Here is a 17,345-nt window from a genome sequence, read left to right as displayed (position 1 = left end):
GGGTGCACATGGGATATCCTCTTCAGGGTGGCTCGGAACATTGGATTTGGACATGGGACATAGGACTCAAGATTACCTGGACCAGGACACGCGATCACTCAGGATATTCATGCGACCCGACAATTCTATTCCAGCGCTATCTATTTCCAGGCTACATTGTACATCTAGCGTGCTAACAAATGTCCAAACATGCGATCCGCAGGAGCACTATCTACTGGATCCTCCTCCTCTTCTTGCAGCGTACCGCCAAGGAATCCACTTCCATCATCATCTCCATAAGCATCCCTTGCATAGTCAACATCTTGGCGTATAGCGCCCGCACTTTACCTTCCAGGTAGAGGTCTTCCTCATCGCCATCAGCGTCCGCCAGGAGGTCGAACTCTACCTCCCGACTATCGGGCGACTTTCGCTTGCGCGAGTCTTCTACCGACTCCTCTTCTTCCTCCTCCTCACCTTCAGAATTTGCGGTAGTTGCATCTTCCGGAGTTTCCCTAGGATGGCGGATAAGGACACCCCACCCCACAGAGGAACTTGGAGCAGGAGCAGAGGGCGCCTTTACCGCTGAGGCGATCTCAACCTGGCTGGGCTGATATGAAATATCTAAAAATGCTCAACCAGTATAAGTGAGTCTTGGCTCTGCCTAGCTGCTATACTCGCAGAATGCAAGAATGTTCGACCCTAAAGGGGACTGCTACTGAACACAGAACCAGATGAATGAAAGACCCTTGTAGTGTGATGGATGCGCAAAAGCGTGAGAGGAAAAGCGAAGTGAGTGCGAAGTGCGAGAGAGCGCACTAAGGTAAGCGCGAGCGTGAGAAGGTGAGTGCTAAGGCGCGCGTTGTGTGGGAGAATACCGGATAAGGAAACGGATGTGCAAAGCGAGTGCAAATGCAGACCGAGTGTTATAACGAGCGCGGATAATAGTCTAGTATAGGCGGATAACGATAACCATTGGAAACACAAAGTGCGCCCAAGTGGTGACTACTACTTTAGAGTAAAACCCAATAGCGAGGGAAGTACAGCAAAGGGGAGTAATAATGATGGAGTAGTAAGTCAGCAAACTTTATACTATGGAAATCACATCGGAAGCGGAAGGGATAGGAGCAATAAGCGCTATGAATATGTAATGACATGTAATAGCGCTGCAATGCTTGTTACAAACCATGAGGCAAGGGATATGACGTACAAATGAGGTGGATGGACATAGAGGGACATTCCTGGATGATAGGCAATGCAGGGTGCTTAAGTGCGAGAAAGCGCGCAAGGCGCGCGTGCGGGAATACTGCGCATTGTGCGGGAATGTATCGCGCCTATGGCGCGTTTCGCGGGAAAGCTGCACATTATGTGTAAAACGACTAGAGACATGATAGAAGTCGAATATAGCTGATGGTGCAAGTCGTGCATTGAAGGCCAATTGTCATGAGTTGTGAAAAGGTGCAAAATGTGCCCATATGTGCCTGCAGAAACACGAGTCTCTACACTGCCACCTTTGCCGCAACAGCGCGTGCAGCAGCCCTCTTCTTGGCAACTGCGACAAATATCAGTAAAGTTGCGACCCTTACAAGTTGGAACCACTTACCTCCACGCCTATGAGTAGAGTACTCACATTTCTTGCGAGCGTCCTTGCAGAGTTCGCAAGAGTTGCCGGGCTTACCGACACAAGGTTTCTTTGCCTTTATGCACCGTGCGCAAGGTACAGGGTGCACCACAGGTGCGACAGCGCGAGGAGCCTTCTATAGCCAGATTAGAAAAAGGATAAGATAGAGAAGTTCCACTTACCGATGCCTTCCTCCTACCTGTCATGACCCCGACAGTCGCAGCACATTTAGCGACCAGCGGGGACGAACATCCGCCTCCTCTTCATCCGACTCTCCCTCTGCATCAGCGTTGCCATCTGCCTCATCCATAGCTTCATCCGTCTCTTGCGCCTTCTCCTTCTCCTTCCCTTTCTCCTTCGCCAACTCCATCTGCCGCTCCTTGCTCTTCTCCCACTTGAGCGCCCCTGCTCATCCACAAGTCGCTGAACCTCAACCTTGTAGGCATGAATTTGCCCGGCATAAAGTTTGTTAGCTTCCTCTGCCTTGCGATCCAGGGCAACCTCATCCGACGAGAGCGGGAGGTTCATATTGTATGTCTTGCAGTTCAGCGTGTTGTCACTGAGTTCCTGCTATAAGGAAAATCAGAAAGCAAGAAAAGAGCTAAGTCGAAAAAGGGAAATTACCACCAGTTTGGTCCAGTCACGAACCCACTCTTCCTTTTGCTGGATCAGCTCAGGGCGGTCCTCGAGGATAGCATCGACCAGATGCGCTAATTTGGGTCACAGATCAGTGAAGGCGCATTGTAACTTGTCGACATTAGGGTTGATGACTTCTGAAAAGGTGAACAAAGACATGTTTGGAAGTATGAGATGAAGGAGCGGGTGAAGGAAAGGTCGGAGGGTTTTCATAGGGAATAGTGATTCAGCCCACACTTCCATTGACCCCGACCCACTCTTCGCAACCACCGTGTGCCCATTATTCCTTGCATTGTTCTAGTCCACCGATCGCGACCACCGCGTGTTTACACTTCCACCCACTGTTCCAGCTCATCGATTGTGTCCACCGCTTCTATCAAATTGCCACTACCCTATCATCACTTCCATATCGGGTCGCCATCGATCACGTGCCCTTATCGATGGACGAATTGTTGCTAAGTCCAAGTCACGACATGAGACCAACTGGGGACAGTCGGGATTCGAGTCTCCCGCAGATGTGACAATCATACCAGCGCTAGGCGCGTATGAGTGTCATAGGCATATTTTGCCTTGTCCAGAGGAAAAGAGTAAGGCGCTAGTCACCAGCGCTATTCAGCTCCCAAGCTATCCGCTTTGCAACCACTTTTCTCCCATAGCGCGCTGCCCGGTCTGATGCCTAGGTATTCCGTCCTCCCATGTCCTGCCTATGTCCACCTACCTCCGCTGGTGCATTATTTTTCCTTAAATGTCACTACTCATCAGTTGGAGGTCTTATTACATGTATCCTCGTGTTCCGCAGCACTGCATGTTTTATTACCTGTTGCTACATCGTGCCCTTGCCAGTGTCGCTACTATACTCGCCTACGCAATTCCAAACTCTTACGCAGTATGATAAAATGACCCGTCACACATACAGTACAGTACTTCCCTTCCCCGGACCGTTGCTGGTGTCGGAGTCACTTTAGTCGCTATATCCTAGTTTTGGTGCAATCAATTCCACTCTTGCCAAATCTCTTTGATCGCGTGTCGCTTGACTTGCTTTAAGTGCATGTCGCTAAAGTTTCCCTCATAAGTTTGACTTTCGCAACGTCGGGATTGCTATCGGTAGTCGAGCTATAATCTAGTCGCTATCGGGCATTTCACTTGCACTGTCTTACCTTACTCCTCACATTCACTCCCTTTGATTTCTTCTCACTGTCGCTAGTCGGACATCGCGTAGTGCTATCACATAAAACAGCTTGCATAGCGCCTCTCACTTATACGCACATTTCTCTATCGGAACTCACTTGTCACTAGTCGCTGATCGCTATAGCGCTACTCATCAGTTTTAGGTCTTAGGTTGCTATAGGTTATTAGTCCTTCGTGCTATTGCTACCCTTGCATATTAGAAGGGAGTTGCTTCAATAGCAGTCCTCTTGGGTCGAATACTACACTCGCGCCTATTTGGATAAGTAGTGCTAGTTTCTAACCAACCTAGTCGCTATTACTCTTTCACACTGCGCTCGGTCGCATCCCATGCGAATGCTAATTCATGAACATGAACGAGCCAGTGTCTAAGCTTCAACTTGTCGGGCCACAACCAATTAGCGGGGTCTAAGTCCACTCTTTCTTGAGTGAAGTGGACGCCTGGGACGAAATCAGGTGGGTGGGTAGGCAGTGTAGGCATGCTGGCCAAAGGGTCGTCGGGTAACTGTCGCGTTATTCTATATTCGGGGGGCATAGAAGTTTGTACCGTGCAAACTTTCTTTGTGACTGGCTTGTAGACCAGCGCGTGTCGGGTCTTGTCGAAGGAATATACACTGTTAAATGCGTCGACGGACGTGCGGTCAATAACTGAGCGGGTAGAGACAAGATGGGTATATTGTGCTGTGAATAGTGCCGCGGGAAACGAGTCATGTTTGTTCCATAAGAGCAGGTGATGCGTGGATGGCACGAGACGATAGTTAGAACCAGGAAGTCATGTATTAGGATGTGAAATAAGAGAGAGGGGTGGGTGTGTATGAGTCCATTTGTCTCCTTGTGGTATAAGCAGATCATCAATCATCAAAAACCCTTCTTGCGATCGCTAGGAGGTGGGTGCAATCCTTTTTTGCATTCGGGACATCTCTTTACCCAGCGATTGGTAGGAATGCGGATTACCTTCCCTGAGTTCGGGTCGGTCAGAGTGGTGTCTTGTTCCCCATTGGGCAAATCCTCAGTGCGACAGCTGGTAAGCGTGAAGAACAGGCAACCTAGCAAGATCTCGAAGTTAGCAGTCAGAACAACTTGGACCTGGAACAGTATTTCTCCCACGCCAAAGTCTAGCGGAAGATTCTCTATGATGCCAAGTGTCTTGTCAGTAGAGATATTGACTGATTCCATGACCAGCTTATGGTCAGATCTCAATGGAATGCCGCCAAGTGACCGCCAAACAGATCGCGGCATTACGATGCACTCAGCGCCCTGATCAAGGACACAGGAAAGAACCTGGCCATGACTTGTAACCGCTCTGATACATTGCAGTGACTCAAAATGTTCAGCGACAATGCGACCATCGTCACTCCTTTGCAAACAACCGTCGTACTTCCTCAGGAAATCGTGCATTTCAGGTTGGCCGCTCAGCTCGTTCACTGATACCGACCCGACAGTAACACACTTGGTGGTAGTCATCTCCTTGAGTACCTTGTGGACGTTGATAGATAATGTGATCAACTCCCGCATGGGTATGCTGATGCTGGAGTCTAGCATCTGGTTGATTACCTTTTTGTCGGCTTCCATATCTTCTAGCAGGTGGGTATACCTAAACTGTGTAGAGGAGGGATTAGTGGTAGGCTGATCATAGGATGAAGAAGAGGTCGCGGGTAGCAATGATGAGGATGAAGTACTAGGTGCAGATGATGAGCTTGCTGGTGTCACCACTACAGTACCCTTGTTAGGTGCGCTGGTGGTCTTCGACCCAGATGCCTTGACTTGCGGAGATGCGACTTCCTCTACTATGTCGGTAGTCTTAGAAGATGGACCCGGTTTTTGGGCGTGGCAGAACATTAACACCTTCAAACCGTACATTCTTACCCTTGTCCTTGTGGTTAGCGTGATCCGCTTTTACTGCTGCAAATGCATCGTGGGCTCGAGTCGCTTCTCTTTCTAGGCGGGCCAATTCTTCATCATCGGAATCGCTATCCTCTACACCGGCGCATGTGTGCATGAATGTGCAAGGCTCGATATCTAGAGTTGCTTGAGTAGTGGGCTCAGCGCGACAATACATCAACCCTAGTGCTGTTGAGTTAGAACCTGTAGCGGGTCCATCGCACAGGAATCTGTCTATGCGCTCCTTGAAATTTCCATCAGAGAGTCTTCCAGGGATGTTGCTACCATCGGGCATAACAATCCTCTTTTCTGGTGTGATGTGGATCTTACCCTCGCTGGCATATTGGTCGTGTAAAGCACAGCGGTTCGTGTAGTGATCTCCTCTGCAGAAATAACACGCGTTGTTGGAGAGAGGTCGCATCTGGCTATACTCCCGCTTTACCACAGTTCCAGTGGCGGGTTGCTGAGGTGCGGATTGCTGGTTAGTTGCGGGCGCGCTAGGAGGTGAAACAGCGACTGCTGTAGGCGCGATACTGGGTAGCAAGAATATCGCTGCGTCATATACTTCTTCCAAGGTGTATGGGTCGTCGGGATGGTGGTCGACTAGCTTGATCTCTAACCTTCGCTTGATGGCAGTATTGGCTGTGGAATGGATTCCCTCTAAAAAGTAGCGACCGAGCTTGAGTTCCGCTATCCTACTTTTGTCTAGGAGGTATTGCAAAACGTGAAGGAACTTGTGGTAGAACTGTCCGAGTTCTTCCTTCGAGCGGATTGGTTTACAGACTTGTTCTCTGCAAAGGTTTTCCAAATCAGTGCGCGCATAGCAATGATCACCTTCGCATCCTGGGTACATAGCCTTGATGGCTTCAACAAACTTGTCCCAATCTTTTCCTTTCGCAGCGGGTCTTGATGCCCATGTTTCTGATTCGTCTATGGGTGCGTATCGGATCGCAGCCTTGATGTGTTGCTCGGCGGTAAGTCCTGCATAGTCAGCAAGTAAGTCCACATCCTCAAAAAATGGTATGAGGCGCATTGGTGTGCCATTGAACTTTGGCGCAGCATCGGTGAAGATGAGGAATCGTGAGTGGGTCTATACTGAAAAATATAAGATAAGTCGCCTGCAGTAGTCCTCGAACGCGAGTAGAAGTCGGCCCAAGAGGATCTTTACTGAGTCTTTTCCTCGAGTAAATGCGAGGGGATGCGCTGAACGAGTCAGCAAGGGAATCTGCGCAAAGCGCGGGTGCGAGACGCCTTGTAAACGCGAAACGCGCGTTAACGCGACGAAAGGCGAAAGCGCGACGTAGGCGGAACCGCGAGGCGGAACAAGCGCGCTATAGGCGTTAGTGAAGAGGCGGAAGTAGCGCGAAGGTCTCTCCAGATTTTCTCAAGAGAGCTTGTTGCAAAAGAATAGAGAGTCGCGCAGTGGTTGTGTTGCAAATGAATAGAAATTGATTCACAGTATACACTGATGCAGGATGATGGGATGTAGTCCGTAAGTAAGTAAGTGAAAAATCTATCAGAGTCCCCATGTCTAAGGTAAATGTTCCCAGGCGCTGAGCCGAAGCGGAAGCGAAGCGAAAAAGAGTTGTTGTGTTGTAGAATAAGGAAATATGTGTAAACAGACGAGGTATATAGCTAAAGTCAGTTGAAAAGATAAAGGGAGACGCACCAGCGGATCATAGAGGGACAGGACAGGACGTGCGGAGGACAGGCGACTTGGAAAAGCGAACACGAAGGTAAAGCGCAAAAGCGCGCGCAAAGGCGCCGTAGTAACGCGAAAGGCGCTATAGAGGCGCGCTATAGGCGCCAGATGCGCGGATTAGGCGGAAGCGTCGCGCGTTTAGCGCGTTTAAGTCGCCTTGTCGTATATAGCGCGCGTTAGTGGAGATGAAGTGGAAATACGGCCTTTGTGAGGCTACTCGCAATGGAGTCTCTACATCGGTTCCTCTAAGAGGCATCTTGAATGGTGCGGAAGACATGATGGCGGTGTGTGACAATCATATTGGCGCTAGGCATGTACATATACCTGCATAAGCCTTCAATAGGTGGACCAAAGTTATCCCTCATATTATTCACTACTCCCCTATCAGCAGTCTTCACTTGTCTCAGCCATAACTCTTGTCCAATGCTATTCCCGCGCTTATAGCGCTATCAGAACTACCAGCAATGAGTCTATAGGAGCATTAGCTACTTGTCCGCTCTATCTACCGCTTGTCCGCTCTATCTACCGCTCGTTCCCACGTCTAGTGCTTGTCCAGTGCGCTGTTCTCGTGCTCTAGGATCCACCCGAAACGTCGGAATCCATCCATGGTCCATCCTACCTCATTGGTATGTAATTTGCCTTGCCTCGAGTTTGTAAAAGTGCTACAGTCTTATTACATGTATATCCTATCCCTTCCGAGTCCGAGATGGTATAGTTTACTAGTATAAGAAGCCTATGGTGACTACTTCAACATAGGCATTAGCACGGTGTAGAGACTCGCGTTTCTGCAGGCACATATGGGCACATTTCGCACCTTTTCACAACTCATGACAATTGGCCTTCAATGCACGACTCACACCATCAGCTATATTCAACTTCTATCATGTCCCTAGTCGTTTTACACACAACACGCAGCTTTCCTGCGAAACGCGCCATAGGCGCGGTACTTTCCCACACAATGTGCAGTATTCCCGCATGCGCGCCTTGCGCGCTTTCTCGCGCTTAAGCGCCCTGCATCACCTGTTACAGTCAAGTACGCCCCTATTCATTTTCCTTTGTTTACTTTCTCTTTATGTTGTATTACGCCACGATCGCATCATGCCGTCGCTAGGTGATCTATTCTCGTCTTATCTCTGACTCGTTCCAATTCTCACCCTATCTCTGACTCATTCTGATTCCGTCTTACCTGCCCTAAAGCAGCTACCGTTTACTATATAAACTTGTTCTGTACTAAGTAGTTCTTTACTTTAATCTTACTAGGTTTTACCTGGAACTTCCTTCGCTTAAGACCTCCAATCTTAAGTCATATTGAACTTGATTCAAGACAAGGACACTCTCCTTGTCTTGTCTTTGTGAACTACTGAACTTCGGCATACGCTGAAGCTTTGAACCGACCTTGGCCGATTACTCTTATCGAGTAGCCATACGTCAGAACCATCCTAGTTCGTAACAAAAGATTAAAGTCTTCCACGAACACATCGCTATCACACGCTGTAACCCAGACAGAACAAACCCTGGTCATCACGACAGATAGAACCCCAGGTCCCCAGAAGCTGAAACAAACTGACGTCATTAACACCAATTTTTGGCGCTTTGAACTTAGGTGCTGTACCACCCCTACCACCGTTGAATCCCCCAATGTCTTCCTCAAAACCCGTTGAAATCAAGATCGGATCTCCCCCAGTCTTTGACGGGGACAGAGATAAATCCGAAGGATTTTTGATGTCGTGCATGTCTTATCTCGACATCAACGAAAAGATCTATATCGACGACAAACAGAAAATTATCTTCGTAACTTCCTTCATGAACGAAGGGAACGCGCACTACTGGAAGGAGGACTTCCTCAGGCAAGCGCAAGATCCCAATAACAAGACTACTGCAGGCCTTGTCAGAGGATACGGTACATGGATTGAATTCCTTGCCGACTTCAAAAGCGCATTTAGGCCGCTTGATCCCTCGGGAACCGCGTTAGCCAAGCTTCGCAACCTGAAACAAGGAACCGAACTCCAAGATTATATCTTGGAATTCAAGGTGACGTCACTAAGAAGCAATTTTTCTTAGACGGATTACATCCAGGACTGCTCGCTCGCCTCTATGGCACGGGAGACGTCTCCGACGACTTCGAAGTAGTCCTTACCACCTGCATCAATCTCGACAACTCACACCTTCACTTGAACGCCATCAGGGCACGCAACCAACCCCAGAAGAAGAAGAACTTCGGATCTAACCGATACGTACCATCTAAAGATCCCAACGCCATGGTGATCGATCGGCTTTCTGAAGAAGAACGCGCGGAGCATTTCCGAACCGGAAAATGTTTCACCTGCCACAAGACCGGACATCTTTTTAAGAACTGTCCTGAGAAGAAGAAAGGGAAAACCCTGATACGCTGCAAAGAAGTAGAAAGCAGTGATGAAGAAGAAGAAGAAGCGGAAGTCCGTCGTCACAACGAGGATTTTTGATATGGGAGACTGGATCAACGTCAGTATCTCTCGATGTACCCATAAGACTTGTACGAAAAGTTGGTGAACGAAAAGAACTTCGGGTTCCCCTTTCCCTAATTTCGAAAACTCGTCTAAAAACCGTTGTGAAACCACCACAGTTGTTGATTCCGGAGCAGCCGGAACTTTTATCTCAGAAGACTTTGTCAAGAACACAAAATTCGAACCCACACTCTCAGTAAGCCTTTTAGGGTTACTACTGCCGATGGAAGCTATTCCAAAAGCGGAGCCATACGCCGATACTGCGTCCTTACTGTCAAAATTGACGAACGAACTATGATTGGAAAGTTCAACGTCACGCGCCTCGGTAGAGAGACCAAATTCTCCTTGGAATCCCCTGGTTACGAGCAATGAACCCGGCTATTGACTGGGCAGCCGAAACCCTCATCCTTTCTTGAACGGAAAGAGTAATCAAGTTGAAGAAGAAGTCGACAAAGAAAGGAAGAAGAATGATCTTCCACTTCTATTTCAACAAGAACCCATCGATCGCACCTGGAAGCAATCCAAACTTAGGAAAGCACCAGTTACTGAAATCCCCGTCGTTTACCCGAAAGGCAACCATTGAAGAAGTCGTCGACGAAGAAGCACCAATCCGTCCTTCCCACCATTGACTCACTCCCCGACCTACTCCCCATCCCTGATGAAGACGATGAAACCTTTGATACCAAGGAAGACGTCTGGACACAAGAGAACTTTGACGCACCAGTGCGAGAAGTCTCTATGTACGATCTAGATGATGACGAATTCCTGGTAGAATATTCCCTCGATGCATCTGAACTCCGGGTAATTTTGAACACTACCATGGATATACCATTAACCTCGGATGGAACCAGTCGTTCGGAACAGAAACCCACGGTCAAAACCCTGCCACGGCCTACGGAATACGCGAAAGTTAGTAACAAAGCTCAGCAGTTCGCTTTAGCTGCGGGCCTAGAACAAAAGAAGAAAACTTTCAAAGAACTCATACCCTCCTATCTACACGACTTCGCCGACATCTTTGCTAAAGACGGCCTTAACCAGTTACCTCCTGAACGACCCGGGTATTGACCACCATATTGAAACGAAACCCGGATTCATTCCCAAGACGTCGAAACTCTACCCCCGTTCCATTGCTGAACGAACCGCAGTCAAAGCATTCATTGATGAAAACGTAAAGAAAGGTTTTATTTCGGAATCTAAATTGCCACAAGCCAGCGGATTCTTCTTTGTAGGAAAGAAAAGCGGAGACCTCCGACCCTGTCAAGATTATCGGTACATCAATGATTGGATGATCAAGAATGCTTATCCGTTGCCACTTCCCTTATCTCTCGTCGCACGGTTGCACGGAGCAAAATATTTTACCAAGATGGACGTCCGATCTGGTTATAACAACATCCGCATTCACCCTGATGATAGATGGAAAGCTGCGTTCACTACGGAATTCGGACTCTACGAGCTGAATGTCATGTTTTTCGGACTTTGCAACTCTCCGGCCACGTTCCAAGCCTACATGAACCGCACGTTCCAACAAGAAATTAATGAAGGATGGTTGGTGATCTATATGGACGATATCCTTATCTTTTCGGACAACCTTGATGAACATCACACTCGTACCCGTCGTATTCTTACGAAAATTCGTGAAGAACGACTCTTCTTGAAACCGGAGAAATGTACCTTTGACGCACAGAAGTCGAGTACCTCAGTATGATTATTCGCCCAGGATGCGTAGCTATGGACGCTGCTAAAACTGACGGAATCCGTGATTGGCCAACTCCATCCACTGTTAAAGAAACCAGATCGTTCCTTGGATTCTGTAACTTCTATCGAAGTTTCATCCCTCATTATTCCGATATCACATGACCCCTTATCGATCTGACAAAGAAAGACAACGTCTTCCTTTGGTCCACACTGTGTCAAAACGCATTTACGACACTCAAGGAGTGTTTCCTGAAGCAACCTGTCCTTCGTAACCCCGATCCATCTCGACAGTTTGCAGTAGCCACTGATGCATCCCTTGTTGCAACAGGTGCTGTCTTACTACAGACCGATGAAAACGGCGTATATCATCCATGCGGATACCTCTCCCAATCTTTGAATCCCGCTGAACGAAATTATCAGATCTTCGATAGGGAACTCCTCGCTGTTATCCGTGCACTCCAAGAATGGCGCCACTACCTCGAAGGAAACCCACATCCCATCGTCATATTCACCGATCATAAGAACCTCCTCTATTTCCTGTACCGCGCAGAAGTTGACCCGTCGTCAGGCTAGATGGCAACTCCTTCTTTCATGTTACGATATTGAACTTCATCACATACCAGGAACCAAACTTGCCGCGCCTGATGCCTTATCCCGACGACCTGATCATGCACCAGATACCATCGATAATGAAGATGTAACACTCCTACCCGACTCCATGTTCATCCGCCTTCTCAACCAAGAACTTATGACCACTCTTGCAAACCCTGACCCTGATGATCCGACCCAATATTCCAAGCCGCCTCTGATGCCTTGAATGGCCTTTGTCTTCCCCCCATGAAATCGGCACTCTCTGACTGGACGATTAAGGATGACGTCTTATTCTATAAAGACCGTGCCTACGTCCGACCGGCCGGACACCACTCTATTTTAGAACGAACTCATGACCACGCCTACAGCGGGACATCCCGGTCATTTTAAAACCGAAGAACTGGTTAAACGCGACTTCTGGTGGCCGTCTATGGGAACCTATATCCGTAAATATGTTGAGGGTTGTGCCCTTTGTCAGCAAATGAAGTCTGATACCCATCCAACTACCCCTCCGCTGGTCCCTATCCCTTCTTCGGTCTCCACCCCATTTTCCCAAGTCTCCGTCGACCTCATCACTGACTTACCACCTTGCAATGGCTTTGATTCTATCATGGTCGTGGTAGACCATGGGCTTACAAAGGGGGTAATTCTCATCCCTTGTACAAAAAATGTCACCTCAGAAGGCGTAGCAAGGAAGTTTTTCAAATACGTCTATCGTCGTTTCGGACTCCACGAAAAGGTGATCTCAGATTGAGGACCACAATTTGTATCCAAATTCTCTAAAGCCCTTGCGAAACTTTTGAAATACGACATCGCCGCTTCTACCGCTTATCATCCACAAACAGACGGTCAAACTGAACGTTTGAATCAAGAACTAGAAACCTATCTCCGAATCTACTGCCGTAACAACCCAGAAGAATGGGTTGAACATATCCCCATGTCTGAATTCGTCCACAACCACTGCAAACACGACTCTCGCAACGCATCCCCATTCTTCCTTATGATGGGATACGAGCCACAGGGCTCTCCCCCATGTACTCCCAGATTCTACTGTTCCCGCCGCAGAAGAACGACTTCGCCTCCTTCAGAAGATACGTGAAGAAGCTATCTCTTGTCATAATCTCGCAATGCAGCGAATGGCCGCACTGATCATACTGGAAAGAAGTATCAACCATGGAAAATTGGCGACAAGGTTTGGTTATCAGGAAAGAACCTTATCACGCAGTTACCATCACGAAAACTCGCTCCAAAACGATACTGGCCCCTTTACCATCACCGCAGTATTATCAGCCAATCACGTTCACACTCCAGTTACCCAAGCAATGGAAGGTTCACCCCACGTTCCATCGCTTCCGAACTATCATCCTATCATGAAACAGAAATCCACGGCCCTAATTTCCCTGATCCTCCACCTGATATCATCGATAACGAAGAAGAATACGAAAGTTGAAGCAATCTTATCGCATAAAGGCACGGGTAAACGAAGACGCTATCTAGTATCCTGGAAAGGATATTCATCCGCCAGTAACGAATGGATTCCCACGGAAAACCTCAGCAACGCCTCCTGCAATCCTCGCTGCTTATAAGAAAGCTCACCAGTTATAAGAATCGTCACGAAAAGGTGTCTTTCTCAGAACTTCGCACTCTCCAAATCTGTCTCCTGCAACTCCAAACTCTCGTCAAAACCCTTGATAATATGTCTGCTAATCTTGCTGCTTCCCCCTCCATGACGTCTGTCACATTGACCGAAACCACTGAATCCCCAAACTACTTCTCCATTCTCGACGACATTGAAACCAATACGTTGTTCGAGTCCGCCCTCCTCTCTGAACAATACGCTATCGAGATAGACCGCCTCCTCGCTGAACAAGGAGCCCTCTCTAGCACACTCCTCATCAACATCATTCGTGCCGCTAATCTTGTCAAACGTACTGCAGGACTTCTTGATGATGAACGCTCTTCAGACCATCTTTCGTCATCTTCATATACGCATTCGCAATTCTGCGATACGTCTCATGCCTACCTCTACCAAGGAAGTCGTTAGAGAGGCAATCCATATCAGTACTGAACGAATTGCAACAAACCCAATCACTAGACCCCCGTCCCCACATATCGCAATTCCTATCCCACCTCCGGTTGAGATATCATCTCCCGTTGAGCATACGCCTAATGTTATCATTCCTCCTGCTGTACCGATCGTACCAATTGCTTCTACGACTGCCCCGGCGGCAAGCAACCCCTCGTATACGTCCCACCCGTCGATAACCCTCCAAGCTAGAGAATCTCCGTCTCCCCTCCTTCTCGCAACCGCACTCTACCTTCCAAGACACCATCCCTGCCTTCGCAATCATCCTCCGTCACCATCGTGAAAACCGAAACCCCTGATAACTTTAAGTGTCGCAACTGTAATGAAATCGGTCATCAGTCACAAGAACTGCCCTACGTACTTCTGCTGCGTATGTCGTAATCTCGCGCCAGGGCATCTTTCGGTCTTTTGTAGAGACCTTAACGGAGAGAAACCTATCCCATTAGTATGGATGGACGCAGGTTTCTATGAGGCCCTCTCTAGATGGGAGGCTGACAAAGATGCTGCTATGGAACAGATCTCATCGAAGAAGATGAGAGGATGTTCGTTCAATGCGCAGGTGATCGAGATAACTATGACGCTTACGATAACTTTGATTGTTGAAATCGGTGACTTCAATGATATAACGGGGTAATGTTTACAGTCAAGTATGCCCCTATTCATTTTCCTTTGTTTACTTTCTCTTTACGTTGTATTACGCCATGATCGCATCATGCCGTCGCTAGGTGATCTATTCTCGTCTTATCTCTGACTCGTTCCAATTCTCACCCTATCTCTGACTCATTCTGATTCCGTCTTACCTGCCCTAAAGCAGCTACCGTTTACTAATATAAACTTGTTCTGTACTAAGTAGTTCTTTACTGTAATCTTACTAGGTTTTACCTGGAACTTCCTTCGCTTAAGACCTCCAATCTTAAGTCGTATTGAACTTGATTCAAGACAAGGACACTCTCCTTGTCTTGTCTTTGTGAACTACTGAACTTCGGCATACGCTGAAGCTTTGAACCGACCTTGGCCGATTACTCTTATCGAGTAGCCATACGTCAGAACCATCCTAGTTCGTAACATCACCTATCATCCAGGAACGTCCCTCTATGTCCATCCACCTCATTGGTACGTCATATCCCTTGCCTCGTGGTTTGTACAAGCATTGCAGCGCTATTACATGTCATTACGTATTCATAGCGCTTATTGCTCCTATCCCTTCCGCTGTGACAATCATACCAGCGCTAGGCATGTATGAGTGCCATAGGCATATTTTGCCTTGCATAGAGGAAAAGAGTAAGGTGCTAGTCATCAGCGCTATTCAACTCCCAAGCTATCCGCTTTGGAACCACTTTTCTCCCATAGCGCGCTGCCCGGCCCGACGCCTAGGTATTCTGTCCTCACATGTCCTGCCTATGTCCACCTACCTCCACTGGTGCATTATTTTCCTTAAATGTCGTTACTCATCAGTTGCAGGTCTTATTACATGCATCCTCGTGTTCCGCTGCGCTGCATGTCTATTACCTGTTGCTACATCATGCCTTCGCCAGTGTCGCTACTATTCTTGCCTACACATTTCCGAACTTTTACGCAGTATGATAAAATGACCCGTTGATGGGCGAGGAATGATAGCTGTGTGCTAGGGGGAAGAGTGGGAAGTGGGCTCTCAAGTGCTCCTCTGGATACGAGTGGAAAGTCGTCCCAAGGGGATTGCTACTGAGAAAGATTCCTCTAGTGAAAGGTGAGGGGGATCTATAACCAGCGGTTCGGTCTCGAAGCCTGAATGGGACTCTGAGGCAAATAATGCACCCAAAAGCGAAATGCGCTAGCTAAAGGCGCTAATAAGGCGGAAAGTGCGGAAGGAAAGCGCACTACAATGTCAAAGCGCACTTCGTGCGATCACAACGGAGTGCTTCAAGTAGAGATGACAATCAAATGGGGAATCAGGACTTTGATAGATGTAGAAATAGACACTTAAAGATGTCAAAGCGCCAATAGGAAGGAAAAACGGTGTATTCAGATAGAAACTCGAGCTATACACTTCGATGGTAGTGGAGCGGAAGTAAGTGACAGGAAAACAAAACATGGTTGATGTGTAGGTATGCTAAGCGAGTTCCCACGGCTCAGAACCGAATAGGAAGTACTAAGGTAAATGGTGAGGTAAGTCAGGGTCCATAACAAGATATGATGATAAGTACTAGTGCCTGCGTGACTGAGTATGAGTTCTGAAGAAGGGAAAATGCACCAATGGACCTTGGAGGACTCGGACAGGACATGCGGAGGGCAGGGCGACGGATCCTAAGGAAATGCGATGAAGTGCACCGTAACGCGCTCAAACGCACTTGAACGCGCTGGTACGCGCCAAAGCGCGCGTTGCGCGGAAGTCGTATGAGAAGCGTGTTGTAAGGATATTGAGTGCGTCGTGAAAAGCCGTGAATTTCGCCCATATGAGCCTGGAGGAACGTGAGTCTCTACACCGTCGCACATACAGTACAGTACTTCCTTTCCCTGGACCTTTGCTGGTGTCGGAGTCACTTTAGTTGCTATATCCTAGTTTTTGGTGCAATCGATTCAGCTCTTGCCAATCTCTCTGATTGCGCGTCGCTTGACTTGCTTTGAGTGCGCGTCACTAAAGTTCACTCATAAGTTTGATTTTCATAATGTCAGGATCGCTATCAGTAGTCGAGCTATAATCTAGTCGCTACCAGGCTTTCCACTTGCACTATCTTACCTTAATCCTCGCTTTCCCTTCCTTTGAATTCTTCTCGCTGTCGCTAGTCGGACGTCGCATAGCACTATTGCATAGGACAACTTGCATAGTGCTTCTCACTTACATGCACGTTTCTCTGTCGGAACTCACTTGTCGCTGGTCGCTGATCGCTACAGCGCTACTCATTGGTTTTTGGTCTTAGGTCGCTATAGGTTATTAGTCCTTCGCACTAATGCTACCCTTGCATATTTGAAGGGAGTTGCTTCAATAGCAGTCCTCTTGGGTCGAATACTACACTCGCGCCTATTTGGATAAGTAGCGCTAGTTTCTAAACAGCCTAGTCGCTATTACTCTTTCACACCGCTTCCGATGCGATTTCCATAGTATAAAGTTTGCTGACTTACTACTCCATCATAATTACTCCCTTTGCTGTACTTCCCTCACTATTGGGTTTTACCTTAAAGTAGTAGTCACCACTTGGGCGCACTTTCTGTTTCCAATGGTTATCGTTATCCACCTATACTAGACCCTTTATCCACACTCATTATAACACTTGCTCTGCATTTGCACTCGCTTTGCACATCCATTTCCTTATCCGGTATTCTCCCACACAACGCGCGCCTTAGCACTCACCTTCTCACGCTCGCGCTTACCTTAGTGCGCTCTCTCGCACTTCGCGTGCACTTCGCTTTTCTTCTTGCGCTTTCGCGCATCCATCGCACTTCAAGGGTCTTTCATTCTTCTGGTTCTGTGTTCGGTAGCAGTCCCCTTTAGGGTCGAACATTCTTGCATTC

The 17,345-nt window shown here is 48.0% G+C and overlaps 1 protein-coding gene across 1 annotated transcript; it reads right to left on the bottom strand.

Annotated features, from left to right (window-relative positions):
- Positions 1-211: 211 nt before the first annotated feature.
- Positions 212-3,899, bottom strand: DFJ58DRAFT_729076 (uncharacterized protein; the record flags this gene model as incomplete). The annotated part of the gene is made up of 7 exons (XM_041385696.1): positions 212-586; positions 1,488-1,528; positions 1,580-1,733; positions 1,848-1,982; positions 2,033-2,167; positions 2,222-2,307; positions 3,731-3,899. The coding sequence occupies 7 exons, from the start codon at positions 3,897-3,899 to the stop codon at positions 212-214; spliced, it is 1,095 nt and encodes a 364-aa protein (XP_041242949.1).
- Positions 3,900-17,345: the final 13,446 nt, after the last annotated feature.

The sequence above is a fragment of the Suillus subalutaceus genome, assembly GCF_016647625.1.
Source record: "Suillus subalutaceus strain FC151 chromosome Unknown DFJ58scaffold_67, whole genome shotgun sequence".
NCBI classification, from domain to species: Eukaryota; Fungi; Basidiomycota; class Agaricomycetes; order Boletales; family Suillaceae; genus Suillus; species Suillus subalutaceus.
This window is presented reverse-complemented; position numbering and strand designations above follow the sequence as displayed.